Genomic DNA, 17,477 nt, shown 5'->3' on the forward strand with positions numbered 1-17,477 from the left:
AAATGGTTCAGCCGTTTACGAGCATGAAATTAGGGGAAATACACTGATTCCCCATGTTAGAACTTTCTTAAGCCACTGCACATGCTTTGGGGCAGAGACTAGAAATTTAGGCATGAGATTGACCTGTTGTCAGGGATGTGCTTTTTTCCCATCCCTGTAATAATCTACTCAAATTTAGCCAAATTATAAACCTCTGAGAAGTCTCAGTTTGTACATGCTCAGTGGAGGCTATTTAGACTTTGGCAGCAAAATTCTCCAAAGATTCCATCTGCACTGAGCATGCTCCAGCCCCTCAGAGTTGCTAGTTCGGAGCGGACTGTGTATGCACTGTGCCCCTCCCCAGAGAGCTTGTTCCATCCCAGGGCCCCACAGACTGAGCAGGGCTTTCCATGCAATTGCTTCTCCTGGCTGCCTGAGGCTGATGTGGTGTCAGGCACAAGAGCAGAGACCAGGGAGACCATCTCTCCTGTGCTCTCAGTACCTCCAGCACCCAAGCAGCCTGGGCAAGAAGGAAGTAGCTTGATTGGAATGCAGAAGGGCAAGGAGCCAAGAACCCGGGAAAGGGGGCAGGGAATACAGGAGCCAGGGGAAGAGAGCGGGGTAGACACGGAGCAGATGAATTGGAGGGAGAAAGGGGGGATTAGGACAGGTTGGAGGGGACAAGGAGCAGCAGGGCCTGTGGCCACTAGAGCACATTCCCTTTCAGAGCCTGGAACTGAACTCAGCATTCCTGAGTCACCATTCCTTTGCTGTTTGCAGATATCGGTGAAACTCCCCGGCAATGTGTGTAGCTCATCATCTAGTGGCTGGTCCCCATAGAAGATAACAACCTGCTCGTGTTATCAGTTACTCTGCCAGCTCAAGTGGCAGAGGGCTGTGCTGTAGCTCGAAAGGCCCCAAGCCTGAGAGTGACCCAGGAAGGACTCAGCAGGATTCACTCATGGGCTGCCATTGAGACCCTGACCTGCCAGCTTCACCATCCTCTGACACCAGCCTGTGGCTGTACCCACCAGGGCATTGGCCTTGTCTGCTCTTAGAAGTGAAGCAGGCCTGGGGCTGGGTGGCATTTGATGGGAGACGCTCCAGAACCCAAGCTATGTGAGGTAATGGTGGGGGACCTTGAGTAGCTGGTGCTCTTCCTTCTGAGTTGGGGTGTCGTGCTGCCATTGATACTATCTTGTGGGTGGGATCCTGCCCGCAGGGTGGCCAGCCACGTGTCCATGACTGGCTGTTTTGTGTGTGCCAGGGTAGGGCTGTTAACCCAGGTGTCCTGGCTGACTCCAAGTGGGTAACTGCACTTTAGGTAGAAAGCAAATTAAAACAGGGCCCTTCCTATGGAAAATGCTGAAACACCGGATGCCATTTCCTGCGCAGGAGCTGACATTTCAAAGCTGTACGTCTGCCTGGGATCCCGGTAGAATTCTCCCCTACCAGTGGCAAGTTCTGTTCTGTTCTAAACCCAAACAGACATACAAATGCATCTGCAGGCCCCCAAGGCCCTGGCGCGCCTCCCGTCATCAAGACACACACAAAGGCAGATCTATAAACACACAGGGCCCCAGTATCAACACTGCTGGGAGCACAAGAGGCCGTAACCAGACAAGTCTCCCCAGCTGCTCCAGTGGGGGAAGGGAGTCTTGCCCTTGCAAACAGAGGGTAGGCTCCCCAGCGAGCTGGAGATCCCACGTGATACCCACACTCTCTGCCCTGCAAGGATGCATCGGGGCGAGGGCCTCGTGCTTTCACACAGGGAGGTCCGCTGCTTTCAGCCCTCCCCAGCCTGCTGAGCTCTCCATTTCCAGGTTAGGAGGACTTGTGGCCCCTTAGTCCTCCTGTTCTTTTTGCAGATACAGACTAACACGGCTGCTACTCTGAAACCTATCATTTCCAGGTTGGCAGCCTTGATCAGACAGGGCGGGTGCCCAGGAGAGGCACTTGGCTCGCTCTGCCAGACCATAAAGTGAGTCTGGATTGTGCCACTGCCCAGCATCCCGGCAGCCTTTGCACAAATCCCACTCAGCTTACCACAGGCAGGAGAATGAAACCCACCACTGAGCAAGTTCGCCTGCCCCAGGTGAAAAGGAGAGGTCAAGGCTGCAGCCTTGTCCCCTTCAGCTGGGAGCATGTGCTTTATTCTGATGTGTTATTTGTACATCGGAGCACCTAGGAGCCCCGCTGTGCTAGGAGCTATACAAACACAGATCAAAGACTCTCCTTGCCCCAGAAGCTCACAGTCTAAGTAAGCTGAGGGCTGCTGTTTATCCATAGAGCAAGTAGCACAGGGCAAGTTTCAAACCCCGCCCCGCACTGCCCGGAGAGGCCTGACTCAAGTCTCACTGGATTGTCTCTAAGGCTGCCATGGCTTCCCAGTGGGGGCAGCTAATGAGGTGAGCACTGGGTGCTGGGTGGGACGCCGGCACTCAGCCACTAGGAACTGGGCTGAGGCTTCACAGCTCATTACACCGAAGCCCTTGAAGGGGTCGAACAGGAATGACCAAGCCGAAGCGAGGGATCGAGCTAGGCTTCAGTCCCCAGCTCCTCTCTTGCTATCAGCCATTCTAGAGAGATCTGGCGCGCTCACAGCGTGGGGGACAGGGACTCTTGGTTGGCCTTCCTGGGACATGCCTAGAAGTCCAGGCACTGAGTTGCCCCCATCCTGAGCTTTTGTCCCACTGCTAGGAACATACCTTGGCTCCCACCTCCGTGCCGGACAGCGAATGGCCCTTTCTCCCGGGCCCTTGTGACTTTCCATCCCTGGGCTCCTGTTGCCCTCTAGTGGGATAACCAAGAGCTGCCAGAATGATCCTAAATCCCTGTTGCAGCTTGACACACCGGCTCCCTCACACTGGAGAGTCTCTCCTCCTCTCCTTCTCCTTCATCCCCTCCTAACGTGCCCTTCCACTGGCAGATCCATACACAGCTCTGCTAATGAACCTCTATCCTGACCCACAGCCTTGCTGCTATTCTAGCCCCAGGCTCCTCCCCGCGAGCTTTGCCAGTGCCCCTCAAATCCAGGCCTCCAGAACCCCCTGCTAATCCAGTGGTGGGTCCCACAGGCAGCTCTTCCAGTATCCCTCAGTCCCGACTTGCAGTCCCCTTCTATTGCAGCCCTGGGCTCCCCATGCAGCTCCGCTGATGCCCCTCAACTCTGAAATGCACCCCGGCTCTCCCAGTCCCAGAGCCACACCTGGGCCTCTCTTTCTGTGGACAAGTGACTAACAGGGTTTAGGCCAGGAGTAGTCAATAGGCAAACCATGGGCAAAATCCAGACTTCCAGATGCTTTTGAACGGACCCACAAAATCTTTTTAATTTACTTATCATTTTATTATTATTATTTTCTCTGGAGTCTGGACCTTGACTAAGAAATTTGGACCTTGACAAAAAATAATTGACTACCCCTGGTTTAGGCCATTACACATGAATCAAAAGTAATCTTTAACCCTTGCAGGCCCCTGGACGCTTGTCTGTCTAGAGCAGGGGTGGGGAACCTATGGCCCGGATCCACTCCGTTGCTTAATTTCATCCGACCCACGGCAAGTCTCAGTGCCCCCCACCCTCCACCCCATGGGGCTGGAGCCGAGAGCATTGGCGCACCCCGTGGGGGTGGGGGGAAAAGCCCTGAGCCTCCGCCTCCCACCCCCGATGTCTGACCTGAACGTTTTATATTTCTCTCCCTAAAAAACCTCTAAATTAAGTTACTTTTTACTTGTGTGTGGCCCGCGATTGATGTTTTTTCTGTGGGTCAATGGCCTGTGATAGAAAAAGGGTTCCTCACCCCTGGTCTAGAGAATCGTGTCCATGCGTGGAACAAGAAGCTCATTCATTGGGAGCTGGTCCAAAGGCTCTGCCAACGTTGTAGAGAACATGCCTCTGGTTTGCATGGTTTTGGGGGCGGGGAGAGGATGTGAGGGCAGGGGAGGGGAAAAGGGATGTATCTGTGCAGGGCCATGCAGAACTCTGTTAGGATTATAGGTTGTGATGAATATTCAAACGAAAATGTGTGAACCTCAGAACAGAGCCAAGCCAACTCCTCCGAGGGCTTGAGCCCCTCCTGCCCAGCAGTGCCCAGGCACCTCTCTCTTCATTTGGGCTTGGGTCTCCTCTGGGGGAGGGGCAGGGCTTCTCTTCTCTTCCCTGATGCTGGCTTCTAAGAGGACTGGGCTGGTAGCCCGCAGGCTCCCTCCATCTGCCGAGGTCTCAAGGGGGGCAGTCAGCTGGCCCGCTCCCTCCAAGATGGTGGGATATCAAGCCAAGACCATTCCCCTCATGCCCATGGGGGATGTCTTCAGGATTGCCAGCCCACCAGGTCAAAAGGCTTGAGTCAGAGCCACAGACCCCAGGATCATGGGGCTGACGCCAAAATCATGGAAGATCATACGGTGTTGATGGGGTTGTCTTTGATTGTTGAGCTCCCCCTGGGTGTGGGCAACAATTAGTGGTGCTGACTGTGACAGGCAGGGCCTTGCTTGACGGGGTCACGCTCAGGATGCTTCAAAGCCCTTTTCCCCTTTCCAAGGTGTTTTTGGGCAGCGGAGGCTTGTCGGCTGGTTTCCCTCAGCTATTCCAGAGGTGCAGCAGCTTTCAGCAGCTGTGGCCTGGCCCTGCTGCTGACCTGCTCCTTTCTGAGCTCACTTCCTCCAGCTGCAGCAGGCTCTGCAGGCGTGGCTCTTTGGTAGGGCCTGAGCTCAGAGGGGGTGTTAGCCTCCTGATAGGGGTGGGGCGTGGCCCATCACAGTCTCTCCAAGGTGATCCTGCCCCGCTGCGGGGGCTCCAGCTGCTGCCCCATGGAGCTTCTAGCTCCTCCCCAAACCCCAGCACTAATGCATTCATTCGGTGTCCCCTGGAAGAGTGGACCCACTGCCAGGGTGGCTTCTTGTGGTGGGAGATAGCATAGCAGCTCTCCTTGTCTGGTGCTGCTGGCTGCTCCAGCCCAGTGGTGGTTCCCCTCTTCTCGAGACCCAGCTCTCCCACCCAGTGACTGACTGTCTCAGTCACCCTTTCGGGGTGCTGAGGTCCCAAATCACCAGAGTCCAGCACAGCTCTACTCATCCATACCACGTCCTCTCCCGGTGGTTCACCTTCTGCTCCTCTTGTCGGTCAGTGGAGTGGCACCCCAGCTTTCCCTTGCAGAACTCAAAACCCCACGGGCAGCTTAAGCCATCTGCACATCCCAGACTTGAGCGTTTAGTCCCTTTGGCTTCTCCCCAGCTCCTGGCTCCTGCCCGAGAACACCAACCCACAGGGCCCACCGCAGGGCAAGCTCCATCCTGTGGCTTCCCCATGGCTCCCTTCCCCTGCTAAAGGGAACCCTAGAGCCCTTCTCCCTTTCCCCTGGGTCTTCCTCCTGCATCTCCTCCTGTAGCCGGGATCCTCAGTTCCAGCCTCCCTGTGAGGCCAAGCGCCTGAGGGGTGGCTGTCTCCCAGGCCTACCACAGGAGCCTTTGGGGGTGTGGACTCGCAGCTGAACCTCCCATGCCAGCTGTGCTTGCCCAGCCCTTTGTGCACCCCTTCCAAGCCAGCTGATTCCAGCAGCAGCTGGGAAGGGAGTCTGAGCCCCGTAAAGGGACAGCCAGCCTTGGACACTCCTGCCCCGCATATCTGCTCTTCCCGCAGGCCCCAGAGCTTTTCTGCCCCTACCCCACTCCTCCTGCAGCTTCAGAAGTTCTACAGCCCCTCTCCCCGCCCGGGGGGTCGGGATGGACGGAGAGGGGGAAGAAGCAGGGAGCAGAGCAGACTGACCCATTGCTCATAGGAAGGGGAGCTGATGGCCCTTTCTGCTCCCTTCTCCCCCCTGGGGGAATGGTATGCACTGGTCCCCCTCCCCTGGGAGAGAATGGTGTGGGCTGCTCCCCCTTCCCCCCACCCTACCCAAAATCTCCTCTAGGCTCCTGAGGGGAAGGGAGAGAGTGCTGCCTGCCTCCTGTGGCAGCCCTGATTGGTCACCCTTTCCCAGGAGGTTGGGGAAAGGGGAAGGCAGCCAATCAGGGGGAGTGTCCGTCCCCCCCCCCCCCCCCCCCGAGAGATGGAGTTGGCCAGAGTACTGGGAGTTCTGCCTGTGGGGGCAGGGCAGCATGGCCAGTCCCATGGTGGGGGGGTGACATAATGTACCCCATATAACCCCCTGTACCCAGGGGCAGGGGTTATGCCACTCCATTCAGCCCAGAGACTGGCTGTCCAGGGGATGGGCTGCGCCTGGTGGCTGGGTTGCAAGCTGGGTTGCGGGTTTGGAAACTGAGTGAACTCCAAGGGGTGCAAACCAACCCTCCCCCAAACCTGGTGAATCCAGCCGGCAGGGCCTGGGCACAGCTGGGCCCATGTCTGACTCCACAGTATGGGGGTGTTAGAGCATGTCTCAGCCCCCTGTGTTGGCAGATCCCTGGCACAGCTCTTCCATCAAATGCTCAGAAACCACACATCCCTTCGCTGTTCCTCCCAGGAGCACACCTGGGGCAACACCCGCATGTCCTACTTCCTCCCACCAGCCCCCAAGCTATGCACCAGACCAGTGGTTCCCAGAGTTTTTACTGAGGTGACTTGTCTGCTGCATTTTGTCTTTTTTGGAGGCCCACCCAAGGCCCAAATAGGTGGGGGGAGGGGGCAAAATAATAGGCAGGTGGCTTTCTCCCCCTTCACTGCCTACTCCTCCTCGCCCAGCCGAGGGGGCACTGCCCACTCACATCATCACCTTCCACCCCACCCACAGCCCATAGCCCAGCCCAGTGTGAAGAGGAGGCCCTGGGAAGGGGATGGGTGGGGTGGAAAATGAGCTTGCCCTGCACTCACCCTGAAGTGGTGACTGCTACTGGCTTCCTGCTCCAGGTGCTGTGACCTGGTGCCCAGGGTTACAATGCCACTCAGGTTTGGCTCAGCCCACCCGCTGTCATGACAGAGGAGTGGCCAGACCAAATTTGAGTGAGCGACATTATGGAGAGGGAGCTGGACCACACCTCAGTGCGGTTGTGACCCCATGCGCCAGATCACAATACCCAGAGCCGATAGCTGGGCCCAGGAGTTTGTTAAAAGTACCTAGATTGGACACACAGATTGAGATCAGCCACCAAGGGGCGCTGCAAACCAAAACCCCTTTACATCCCTAGTGTCTTGAAATATCTATTATACAGGACACAGGACCTTTATTTCTGTTCACAAAGGCAGTAGGTGAAAAGTGGGGATGCTACGGACACTCAGGGCAAGGAGCATGGGTAGATGAAGATATGGGGAGGGTTGGGGCAGGGGGGAAGAAGGGGGAAAAGAAGGCACCATAAGACAATATGGGCCCAATCCAGTGGCATCAATGGGACTTGATGGAGTAACTCAGAATCTCTAACAATCCAACCAAAGTGAGGTGTCATTTAGTGCAGGGGTTTTCTTTCTTTCTTTCTTTCTTTCTTTCTTTCTTTCTTTCTTTCTTTCTTTCTTTCTTTCTTTCTGTCACGGAGTCCCTGGGCGATGCTCTGGAACTGCTCCCCATGAAGCCAGTCAGGACTCTGGGGCAGTCGCCTTTCTGTGAGCAGCCTGTCTTCAGGACACACAGCTCACACAGCTTCCACCTTCCTGGGTCTGACCTCGGAGCATTCAGCCTCCTCTGCCCCTCCGTGCGCTTCCCACAGCGAGTCCGCTCAGGCGGGGCTCCTGGGGAAGCCAGAGGGTCCTGCCCCCCAACTTCGCAGTCAGACGTGACTCTCAGCCAGCCAGTAAAACAGAAGGTTTATTAGACGACAGGAACATGGTCTAAAACAGAGCTTGCAGGTGCAGAGAACGGGACCCCTCAGCTGGGTCCATTTTGGGGGCAGTGAGCCAGACAACCACGTCTGCACTTCACTCCATGTCCCAGCCAGCCCCAAACTGAAACCCCCTCCAGCCCCTCCTCCTCTGGGCTTTGTTCCTTTCCCGGGCCAGGTGGTCACTTGATTCCTTTGTTCTCCAACCCTTCAGCTTTCACCTTGCAGGGGGGGAAGGGCCCAGGCCATCAGTTGCCAGGAAACAGGGTGTCGGCCATTCTCTGTGTCCAGACCCCTGCACACACCTGCCCTCTAGGGCTCTGCAATGATCATACACCCTTACCCCACCACCTAGATACTTAAGAACTGCATAGGGGAAACTGAGGCACCCCCACAATATTCGGAGGAAACATTAAGAACAGGCCCACTTCGTCACACTTTCTTTCTTTCTTTCTTTCTTTCTTTCTTTCTTTCTTTCTTTCTTTCTGACAGGTCTCAACAGGCGAGTGTCCACCATTGAAAGTGACCTGCAAAGGATTTTTTAAATTGTGCTTTTGCCCTTTTCCTTTCCTTCACATGGCTGTGCAGAAGAAAAGGTTTTTGTTTGTTAATATTTTACCTGCTGGTGGTTTTCATTCCGGACTGTCAGCAATGCCAAGCAGGGGTCTCCTGGCTTTTCTGGAGGAGCAGTGGGCAATGGAAGGGATGTTGAGCAGGAGTTCTAGGCCCCACCACTGAAAGCAGAAATGAAATCCAGCGCCCTTCTCAGACATCCTTCTCCAAAGCCACCAGGGGTGGGGTGGGTGGAGAATGGCCCAATTCCCCTTGCACTCACACCACTATTACCCTGGTGCGTCTCCATCAGTCCCAGTGAAGCTCTCCTGATTGACACCTGGGAACAGAACAGGGCTCTTAGCCTCTGCTCAGTGGGAAAACAGAAGGGAAGGTCCCCTCCTCATTGCAAAGACAGCAGCCTCCCTGGGGGAGCTGAGGCTGCTGCCTGGTTGACTGAGCTTTGCCCAGGGAAGGTTGATTTGCACTGTAAGGTCAACACCTGCAAAGCTCTGTAGCCCTGAACCCACTGGGTGGGCTGCCTTCAGACACAGCCATGCAAAACAAGCTACTGTCTGCCCTGCCTGGATGCTAACCTCCTTCTGGCTCTCCCCCACCCCCTCTGACCCCTCATCTGTGCAGCAGGCCCTGTCTGGCTGCTGCGTTTCAGAGCTGCTGAATATCCATCATTGACATGGGGGGCCAGGCTTTGCACTAGGTGTTTCCTGTATGCAGCGTACCCCTGCCAACCCCCAGTCTTTCCTCCGCTAGCCATTGTGCCAGCACCAGGTGGGAACAAGTCTGCTGTATTTGATTTTTGTAAACCCACTACTACGAGCTGCAGGGCGCAGCATGTACTAGAGGGGAGCTGTGTCACTTGGCAGCTGTGAAATAAGAACAAATCTGGATATTGGCACAAAATGTGAACCCAGGTTTGACACCAAATGTTTTGCAGATTCATAAACATTCACATGGATCCACATGTTCAAATGTGGCCTCTCATTCTGGGGGCCTTTGTTTTTGGTTGCTCAACTTAAACATCATCATCATTAAACTGTTCTCCAGTAGGTAGCCCACTGTAGTGGGAAAGACAATTCTTTGTGACTTTGTTTCGCCCCCTCTCTTTGTCTGTCTAATTGACTCCCATTGAAAGTTCTCCAGGACAGGGGCTGTCTCTCACTATGTGTCTGTGCAGCACCCAGCACAATGGGGCCTTTAGTTGCTACTGTAACATTGCTGGTCTTTAATCTTCCCCTCAGAGGCTCGTACTGCTGTTTCCAGAGTTCTCATTTTATCTTGTCCTACTAATCCTGGAAACTATGGAATGTTATTATTATGATTTAGGTCAACTCTTGTGACATTATCACATGTCCCATGATATTTGGCGTTTTCTTAAAGCCCCAGCTCCTGGAGTCATGTGATTAAGTGAGAATCTCAGCCCTCATTTTTTTTTTAAAGTAAGTTTCCAGCCTTCATGGCCTCAGAGAAAACCTTGAAATGTGACCCCAGTGCAGCCCAAAGGCTCCAAAACTAAAAGACAAAGACAAAGAAACTCAAATTTATCATTATTTTTTTAAATCTCATTTTTGGTTTTTGCAGTCTGACTCATGAATTTGGAATGGATTGGAGTTGGCAACTTTTATAGTACACTTTGGAACTGAGCATGGTATGAAAGCCTGGATAGATAGATAGATGGATCTCCATAGTAATCATACAGCACCCTAGGGGCATCCAGGGGAAACAGCAGATCAATTGTTTGTCATTCTAGCCAACGCACATGTGGTGGCTACAGGCGGGCAGCAAGGATAGGCAGTTGGGGTACAGGCAGGGACACCATTTCAGATTTCAATGGGGAGGGGGCAACTTTCAGCTGAGGTCCAGGTGCAACACCCCCTATACTTGGGAGTCTCGGGGGGCATAAAGCCCCCTGATGGGCATGGCATGACAGAAGGGCAGCCAGGCCCAATTTGATTGGTGTTGCAACCCCCTGTGCCAGGTTGTAATGCCACTCAAATTTGGGGTGGCTGGATAGGTAACCTGGGCCCCCTAATTAGCAAAGTTCTGTTTGCATCCATGGCTCATATATTAGTGGGGCTAGGCCTGCTTTCCAGAATACTGGTGGGGTCTGGGGACCCTTGGATCCATATGACCTTGTGCGTTGGGCTCCCTGCCCAACCTAAATTGCCACCGTGGTATCGGGGGCAGTGGAGGCAACGTGGACTAACAATTAGCATTAGAAAGTGGGAGCCAGAACATCTGAGTTTTATTCCCAACTCTGCCCCTGAGTCTTTTGGGCGAGTCCTCACCCCCCACTCCGTGCCTCAGTTTCCTCAGCTGTAAAATGGGGACAATGGTACCTGCCGTGCTGAGATGAAGGGCATGCATTCAGGAGGGATCCCCTGGGCCAGCCCAAAACCGCAGAGGGGAAACGCTGCTTTAAAGTCACCCCGCCTCCCTCCCCAAATCGGGGCAGGCTGTGGGCGCTCTGCCCCCGGGCGCATGGCCGAGGGACCCCCAGCCAGCTCCCTATGGGGAGGTCGCCCATCGCTTTCCATCCCTGCCCCTCCTTCTCCCCGGCCCCCGAGGGAGGTAGTCCTGGACGGCGGTCGGCCGCCTCTCGCCCCCCAGCCTCGCCCCGGCGCGGCGGCCAGGCGGGGCTCGCGTTAGGGATGCTCCGGATCCTCTGTGCGCAGCCTCTTCCCGCGGCTCGGCTTGTTGTTTTGGCGAGGGCTGGGCGCCGGGGCGCCCCCGGGTTTGCGCTCGCTCCTCTTGCTGCTGCAGCCAGTCCCCTCCTCCCCCAGCCCGGCCCCGGAGCGGCGGCGGCCGCCGCGGAGAGCGGAGCCGGAGCCGGAGCCGGAGCCGGAGCCAGGTGGGTGAACAGGGATCCCCGAGAGGGGGCGAGGAGGGAGAGGGAGCGAGCCGCCGCGGGGTGCCAGGAGAGCGAGCAGCCATGGCAGCGAGCTGGGTTTGCAGCAGGGAGTTGGGGAGGGGGCGACGGGAGCTGGGCTGGCAGATGGGCCCAGGCTGCAGGGAAACGTCCCATCGGGACCTCGTGGGGGCTGCTTGGGGGGGCAGGTTTAAGGGACCTTCCTGACTCCCCTAATAGCTGTGCCCAGAGCCATGCCGAAAAGGAGGAGAAAATGGAACCACCTGCCCCCTCTCGGGTAAAGATCTCAGCCCTGGGACTCGTGTGCTGCCGGGCCGGCGAGATGCTGCCATGCGCTGCCCCTGTAGCCCCCCTGCCCCTTCTGTTGCTGGGGGGCAGGGGGCAATGAGTCTTGGGGACCTGCCGCTTTGATCCTTGGGGGTGGGGTATTTGTCTGGGGATCCCTTCGGTGTCAAAACGTCCCAGGGACCCGAATTGGCTGCTGCGTCCCCTCACATCCCTGCGAGTGGAAAGTGCCCGGCGTGCCCCAAATCACTGTTGCTGGCATGCCCAGGGTGTGTGTGTGTGCGTACGCGTGCTGCAGCCTTTGCCGGTGACCTCGTTTGTGGGGGGGAGGCGAGCAGGGAAGGCAGCCCAGACAAAGCCGGGGAGGCAGGGGAGATGGAGGAGCAGGGGCGAGTGGCTGAATCAAGGCTGCGGAGCTGCACCTGCAGTGAAGACGGTCAGTTCGAGCTGGGCTGGGGCAGGCGGAGGCAGGTTTGACCCCAGGAGATGTGCCAGGCGCTTGCTGTCTGAGGGGCTGTGGTGTTTGTTTAAATGGCGGGGGGAGGGAGACCCCATTAACCACACTCCGGCAGAATCCGTGCCAGGACTGCAGTGCCTGCCAGCAGGCGAGGAAGGGGTGAGGGGCCTGCAGTGCTCTTTACGCCTATAAGGGCATCCCTCTCCTTTATCACACCAATCCCTGCACCTCCACCTTAAAGGGACATAAGGCATCAGGAGCGATCCTGCATGGAGGGACGGGCTGGATGGCCCCCATGGGTCTCTGGACGATGGGATTTCTCCACTGATGAGTGAAATGGACATAGATGGGGCTCTGGTCGTCACCAAGCCAGCAGAGAGGGATCACTGAGCTCTCATAGGGGGCCAGCCTGGCATATATGCTAGATGGATGGATGAGGAAGGAGACAGCCCAGGGAGAATGAGCCTGGGGTCAGTCCCTGGGCTGGGAGGTGGAAATACAGAGGGGGGCGGGGGATGGGAGTCTGCTCTCCCAGACAGAAAGCCCCTTCACTGATTGATGCTTTCCCCTTTCAGGCTGCATCCCCCACCTGTCCTCCGGCAGCAGACGGGCCAGTTTCTCCCCGTGCTACAGAGATGAGACTTGGCCAGGTGCTGTGGAGCCATCCATGACAGAGACTGAGCAGCAGGAAGCAAGAAGGAGAGGAGGGGGTTTCCCCTTCTGCAGCAGCAGCTTGTGAGCCCCAGGACGCAGCCCCACCCTACCCCCTCCTCCCTTCATCCCCAGTAAAGACACCAGAGCCATCCCCCCCAGGCACAGAATGTGTGATTCTGGCTGGGGGAGATGCCCTCCCCAGGGACAGGTTTCAGAGGAGTCACCTGCAGTGAGCCCCAGCTGTGACCCATGGGGAGGGAGCTGTGATCCCATCCGACCAGCGGGGCAGGGTGCCTGAGGCCTTTTGGGACTGAGTGAGGAAGTCTGTTGGAATTGGGGGTGGGGAAGGGTGTGGGGGAAGCAGCTGGAGACTGATCACCCTGGCATGGGTTGTGTGGCCCTGCACAGCCTCCCCGAGGGGCTGGAGACAGGAGACTCCCGAGACGAGACGCTGGGCTTGGGCTGGCTGTTCTGGGCTCTGCAGAGGCCTCATTACTCATGCTGCTGAGGTCAAGAGCCTTCAGCAGGGCAGCTGGGCTATGGAGGCACAAGCCTGAGAGCATCAGGGGCCAAGTGTAACCAGAGTCGAGCAGGGAAGAGGGGAGCGCAGGACAAAATCAAGGGTGGGACCCTGCATTTTCCCAGGGGTCTCCTATTTGGATGTGAACAGAGGGGCAGCAAGGGCTGGATCATTTTCCTTCTGCTCCCACCAGCTGCGCCAGGTCTTTGGAGCACCAGGGATCGGGTGTGGCCAAGATGCTCGCTCCAGCCTGGCTCCATGTGCAGTTAAGAGAATAGACAGACTCCGTGCAGGCGGGATCATTCCTCTGGGGACCAGCACGTTGCAGGGATACTGCTCGTTCCCCATCCCTGCTGCTTTCCGAAGGACTCTGAAACCAGAGGTCAAGCCAGTCAGGCCCGGAGAACCACCCCCAGAGGGCAAGGGCCCTGGGAGGATGCCCTCCTGCTGACTTCTCCATCTGTCTGCCCTGCTCAGGCTGCTGCCTGCTGACCTGGCGCCATGTTGCGGCCGAGCTCGGGGGTGCTGATCTCGGTGAATGGGCTGGGCTTCCCGCCGCAGAATCTGGCCCGCGTGGTGGTGTGGGAGTGGCTGAACGAGCATGGGCGCTGGCGGCCCTACACAGCGGCCGTCTGCCACCACATTGAGAACGTGTTGAAGGAGGATGCCCGGGGCAGCGTGGTGCTGGGGCAGGTGGATCCCCAGCTGGCTCCGTATATTATCGACCTGCAGTCCATGCACCAGTTCCGCCAGGACACAGGTAGGGAGGGCGCTGCGGGTCTGCGGGGTGTGGCTAGGGTGAGGGGTGGCCATGGGTGTGCTAAGGTCTTGGGGTGACGTAGGGAGCTGCCAGTGGGGTTGGGCTTCAGGGCTCATCGAGATCCTCAATCTCTGCTTGGGTTGGGTGTAGGATGCGCACTGCCTCTTTGCCTGGTAAAGATGGGCATGGGCTGATCTGATCCCTCATGGCACTGCCGCCATCCAGCCCGGAGAGCAGAGTGCACTTGCTGCTAGCCTCAGCTGTGGCTCTGGAGACAGCCGAGCGGCCCAAAAGGAATGTACACACTTGTGCAAATGGAGAGAGAAGTGGGTTAACCACAACCAGTGTTTATCGAGGCCAGGTGGTGGAGAGCACCTCTTTTACTGGACCCAGGCCAGTCGGGAGAGAAACGAGCTTCCGAGCTCCACGGAGCTCTTCCTCAGGGCTGGGAAAGGAACTTGGAGCGTCACAGCCAAATGCGGGGGGCGGGGAGGGGGGGAGATTGTTTAGATATTACCCACCGCGTCTCTCTAGTATCTTGGGACCAAAACAACTACAGCAACATTGCCGACAATATCTGTGTGTCCGTCCGTCCGGCTGGTGTACATTGCATCCAGCCAGCCACCCAATTGGTGTACGTATCTGTCTGCCTGTCTCTGTCTGCCATGCCTGCCTGCCTGTCTGTCTGTCTGGGTTCTGCTTCTCACCATCATCACTGAGCATTTAACAATTCTCATTGCCACCCTAGGAAAGTCTCATGTGAGCTCATTTCCTCTTTTCTCCCCACGAGGCTGCTGGGAGGTGTCCCCCCTTCTCGATCCCCAATCATCCGCCCCTCCTCTCCCCTCCCCTACATTCTGGGAACGCAAACACTGCGTCCCATGAGACACCCTGGCTGTCATGTGGGGACTGAGGTTTGGGGGGAGGTGTCACTCCAGCACTCCCATCACTTGGGCATGGGGGAGGTTGGCCCCAGTGACCATGGGGAGTGGTGGGAGGTGGCTGCTCTGAGCTCTGGTGTTTCCTGCTGGCCTAACTGTGGCATGGTGCTTGCAGTGTTTTCAGAGAGAGGGAGTGCTGTGGGGGGGGGAGGCCAGCCTGCAGGGGGGTGAGAAAGGGCATTAGAAGGAAGGGTGTACAGAGGGGCTCAGATATCTGGAAGGGAGAGAGCAAAATGCAGATCCTGCTGTGGGCCAAAACCCCAAAAGAGGGAGATCCCCAGGATCGGCTCAGGGAGCTTAAAATGAGATGGAATCAGTTCCTTCCACATGGATGACATTGCCCCGAACCAGAGGCTGGTGAGATGGCTGGGACAGGGGAGCAAAAACCCGGGGCGCTGTTTCTGGCTCTGACACCAGCCTGCTGTGTGGCCTGGGGCAAGTCCCTTCCTTGCTGTGTGCCTCAGTTTCCCCCAGCCCTATAGAATGGGGATGATGACACCCACCCACTGGAAAGGGCATTGGAGATGGGACATGCTATGTACCGTGCTTCTGCTGCTGGCTCGTCATGGGGATAACCAGGAGGGGAATGTGGGTCTGTAATGAGGAATTGTCCTGAGAGTGGGAAGCCATGGAGAGGTGGCGGAGTGGGGTGGGGATGGGACCACTGCACAGCTGGGGTATCTGCTGCCTGCAGGTAGCCTGTGTGGACTCCCTTCCTAGGACGCTTGGGCTCTCTTTTAGGGTAGGCTGGGGCTGGGGGGAAAAGGACTGTCTGCAGGACAGCTTGTGGTGGTGTTTGGCATGGGGAGCAATACCTGGCGTGGACAGGAAGGAGGGGTGAAATACAGAGATGTGCGCATCACCTGGATTCCTGTCTCCAGACTCCCACAAAAGGTTCCTTAGCCAATGACACCTGCAGGCCCCTGGCTCCAGGGTACCCTGTTTCAGCGGGGGCAGGGAGGGTCCCCTGCTCGCTGTACTCTCTGTGCCATGGCTGAGGTTACAGAGGGTTGGGACACGAGCTCTGTGCACTGGGCTTGTGCTCTTTGTGGTTTCTGTGTGACGTGTGGTTTGCTGTTCCATTGCAGCTCGGTGCAGAGCTCTGACTGGGAGGGGACTGGGCGTTAGAGATGTCTCTAGCAGGTGGCTGTATTGATGTGATCACTCCTCACAGCCCCCTCTCCTCCAGTCCGCCTACCCTCCTCTCACTGCTGCTCCCTTGCTGCATGGGCAGCATGCTATTGCCAGCCCATGATGGGGCATCCTCCCCACGCTGGCCCTGAGAGGGCTGAATTAGGCCGTGTGGGCCCAATCAGCCAATTAGGCTGCAAAAAGGGCAGAATTAAGCTGGAGGAAGCTTATTAGAAGACGGCTCCCCTTTGAGGGAACAGGCATGGCTTCTCCAAAGCCTGGAGGCTAGGAACAGTGCAGCAGGGAGGAAGGCTGCAGTCCCCCTCCCTGAGGTAGGGGAGAAGCAGCCCAGTAGGAGGGAGCCTACTGTGTAAGAGCAGTACAGTGGTGGAGATGCACACCTCAGCTGGTCATGACGGCCCTGGACTGGCACCCAGCATAGAGGGCAGGCCTGGGTTCCCATACCAGTCACTGCACAGTGGTACTGCTTGGGGGCAGTGAACAGGAAGACTGCCTGAGTCACTGTTGGAGTGACAGGGTCAGGGCAGCGGGCGTGAGGGCTGCCTGATGCTGTGTGGACAGAAGAGACTTTGAAAGACACCCCTGAAGGGGAGCCCATGCAGTGACCAGCCTGGAAGGCTGAGTCCCCAAGAGCTCCTGGTGCGAGAGAGGGGCTGGAGACAAAGGAGAGATGAGGAGATGGAGTGCAACTACAGGAAGGGGCATTGACCATACAGAGCTAATTCCCAGAATGGCCAGGAGGAGGCACTGCCTGCGGTGAGTAGAGCCCCGCGTCACACAGCCCTACGTGTTCTGGTCAGTGTGGAGGGTGCAGTCTGCCTAGGTGCCCAGTCTGCTGGCCAGCACAGCGGATGCCTTCCACCTGCACCTACCTATCACTGTAGATGTTTTCCACTAGGATGGCCCTGGCACGCAAGACAGCATGGCTGGTGCCCAGCTGCGCAGTGGGTACCTTGGGCACAGATGGATCCAGAATGGCCGGTGACCTTGTGTGACGAAGTGGGACTGTTCTTAATGTTTCCTCTGAATAGTGTGGGGGTGCCTCAGTTTCCCCTAGGCAGTTCTTAAGTATCTAGGGGGTGGAGTAAGGGTGTATGATCATTGCAGAGCCCTAGAGGGCAGGTGTGTGAAGGGGTCTGGACACAGAGAATGGCCGACACCCTGTTTCCTGGCAACTGATGGCCTGGGCCCTTCCCCCCCTGCAAGGTGAGAGCTGAAGGGTTGGAGAACAAAGGAATCAGGTGACCTCCTGGCCCGGGAAAGGAACAAAGCCCAGAGGAGGAGGGGCTGGAGGGGTTTTTCAGTTTGGGGCTGGCTGGGACATGGAGTGAAGTGCAGACGTGGTTGTCTGGCTCACTGCCCCCCAGAATGGACCCAGCTGAGGGGTCCCGTTCTCTGCACCTGCAAGCTCTGTTTTAGACCATGTTCCTGTCGTCTAATAAACCTTCTGTTTTACTGGCTGGCTGAGAGTCACGTCTGACTGCGAAGTTGGGGTGCAGGACCCTCTGGCTTCCCCAGGAGCCCCGCCTGAGCGGACTCGCTGGGGG

At 57.0% G+C, this 17,477-nt stretch overlaps 1 protein-coding gene across 5 annotated transcripts in view; it reads left to right on the top strand.

Moving 5' to 3' along the window:
* Window positions 1-10,752: 10,752 nt before the first annotated feature.
* DTX1 (deltex E3 ubiquitin ligase 1) overlaps window positions 10,753-17,477 on the top strand; it is a 124,075-nt gene continuing 117,350 nt past the window's right edge. The window contains exons 1-3 of one of the 5 annotated variants that reach the window (XM_048822255.2): window positions 10,753-11,143; window positions 12,479-12,638; window positions 13,555-13,837. In XM_048822255.2, the coding sequence (XP_048678212.2) occupies window positions 13,579-13,837 (259 nt within the window). In that variant the 5' untranslated portion in view covers window positions 10,753-11,143; window positions 12,479-12,638; window positions 13,555-13,578. Of the gene's footprint in view, window positions 11,144-11,789; window positions 11,883-12,478; window positions 13,838-15,996; window positions 16,687-17,477 lie in introns of those variants that run through there. The other 4 variants (XM_048822252.2, XM_075120163.1, XM_048822253.2 and 1 more) reach the window with 4 other exon arrangements.

This window comes from Caretta caretta, chromosome 15 (assembly GCF_965140235.1).
Source record: "Caretta caretta isolate rCarCar2 chromosome 15, rCarCar1.hap1, whole genome shotgun sequence".
Taxonomy (NCBI): domain Eukaryota; kingdom Metazoa; phylum Chordata; order Testudines; family Cheloniidae; genus Caretta; species Caretta caretta.